The 675-nt window shown below is 47.3% G+C and overlaps 1 protein-coding gene across 1 annotated transcript; it reads left to right on the top strand.

Moving 5' to 3' along the window:
• Positions 1-238: 238 nt before the first annotated feature.
• On the top strand, positions 239-482 carry T265_16204 (hypothetical protein; the record flags this gene model as incomplete). The annotated part of the gene is made up of 2 exons (XM_009179755.1): positions 239-391; positions 429-482. Coding segments are annotated over 2 exons (207 nt in total), but the record flags the coding sequence as incomplete, so codon positions are not given.
• Between the last annotated feature and the right edge of the window lie 193 nt (positions 483-675).

Genomic DNA, 675 nt, shown 5'->3' with positions numbered 1-675 from the left:
TGAGTCCAGAGCAGTTGCCTGACAACATGAATCACCGAGCCTTTGACGCCCTAACTACCTAAATAAAAGCGAAAAATTTTCCGCATTTGAAGCCAGTTTCAATAACCAATCAGACCGCTAGGGATCTGCATTTGTGCCTGTCATCCGGACTGGGCGTGGGCTGAATGCCGGTGGTTGCCGGTCAGCGTTTACCCTATGTGGATCAGTATATAGTTGCACATCTCAAGAGAATCAAGATATGTCCAACGAGGGCGCTTATTTGTCATTCAAACGTGCCTTTGATGAGCAACGTTGTGAAATACAGCGTCTATATGACCGTGTGGCAAAGCTTGAAGAGGCCAACTCCAAGGTTCTGACATATGTGAAACAGACGGGCAACCTTCCTTTGTTAGTAAGGCCTGGTCACCTTTCTTCACCTTTCATCGCAGGATGGCGGAACGATAAAATGTCAAGTAACACCTGACGCGCATCCGCAGTCAAATGTAAGTTTCCCACTTAAGGCAATTCGCGGTCTCCGGCTTATACGAAGCACAGCCTGGTGTTTGGTAGAACATGCTCTAAATGAGCATGTTACCTTAACCGCCGGGCGTCGTGCACCAGGTAGGAAATAAAACTTTCACGCTGTTAGTTAACTGACAGTGAATATCCGCACGACCTTAATTACCTGCTTCCTTC

The sequence above is a fragment of the Opisthorchis viverrini genome (assembly GCF_000715545.1).
Source record: "Opisthorchis viverrini unplaced genomic scaffold opera_v5_7220, whole genome shotgun sequence".
Taxonomy (NCBI): Eukaryota; Metazoa; Platyhelminthes; class Trematoda; order Opisthorchiida; family Opisthorchiidae; genus Opisthorchis; species Opisthorchis viverrini.
The sequence above is the reverse complement of the archived record's forward strand: the minus strand, read 5'-3'. Positions and strand labels throughout refer to the sequence as shown.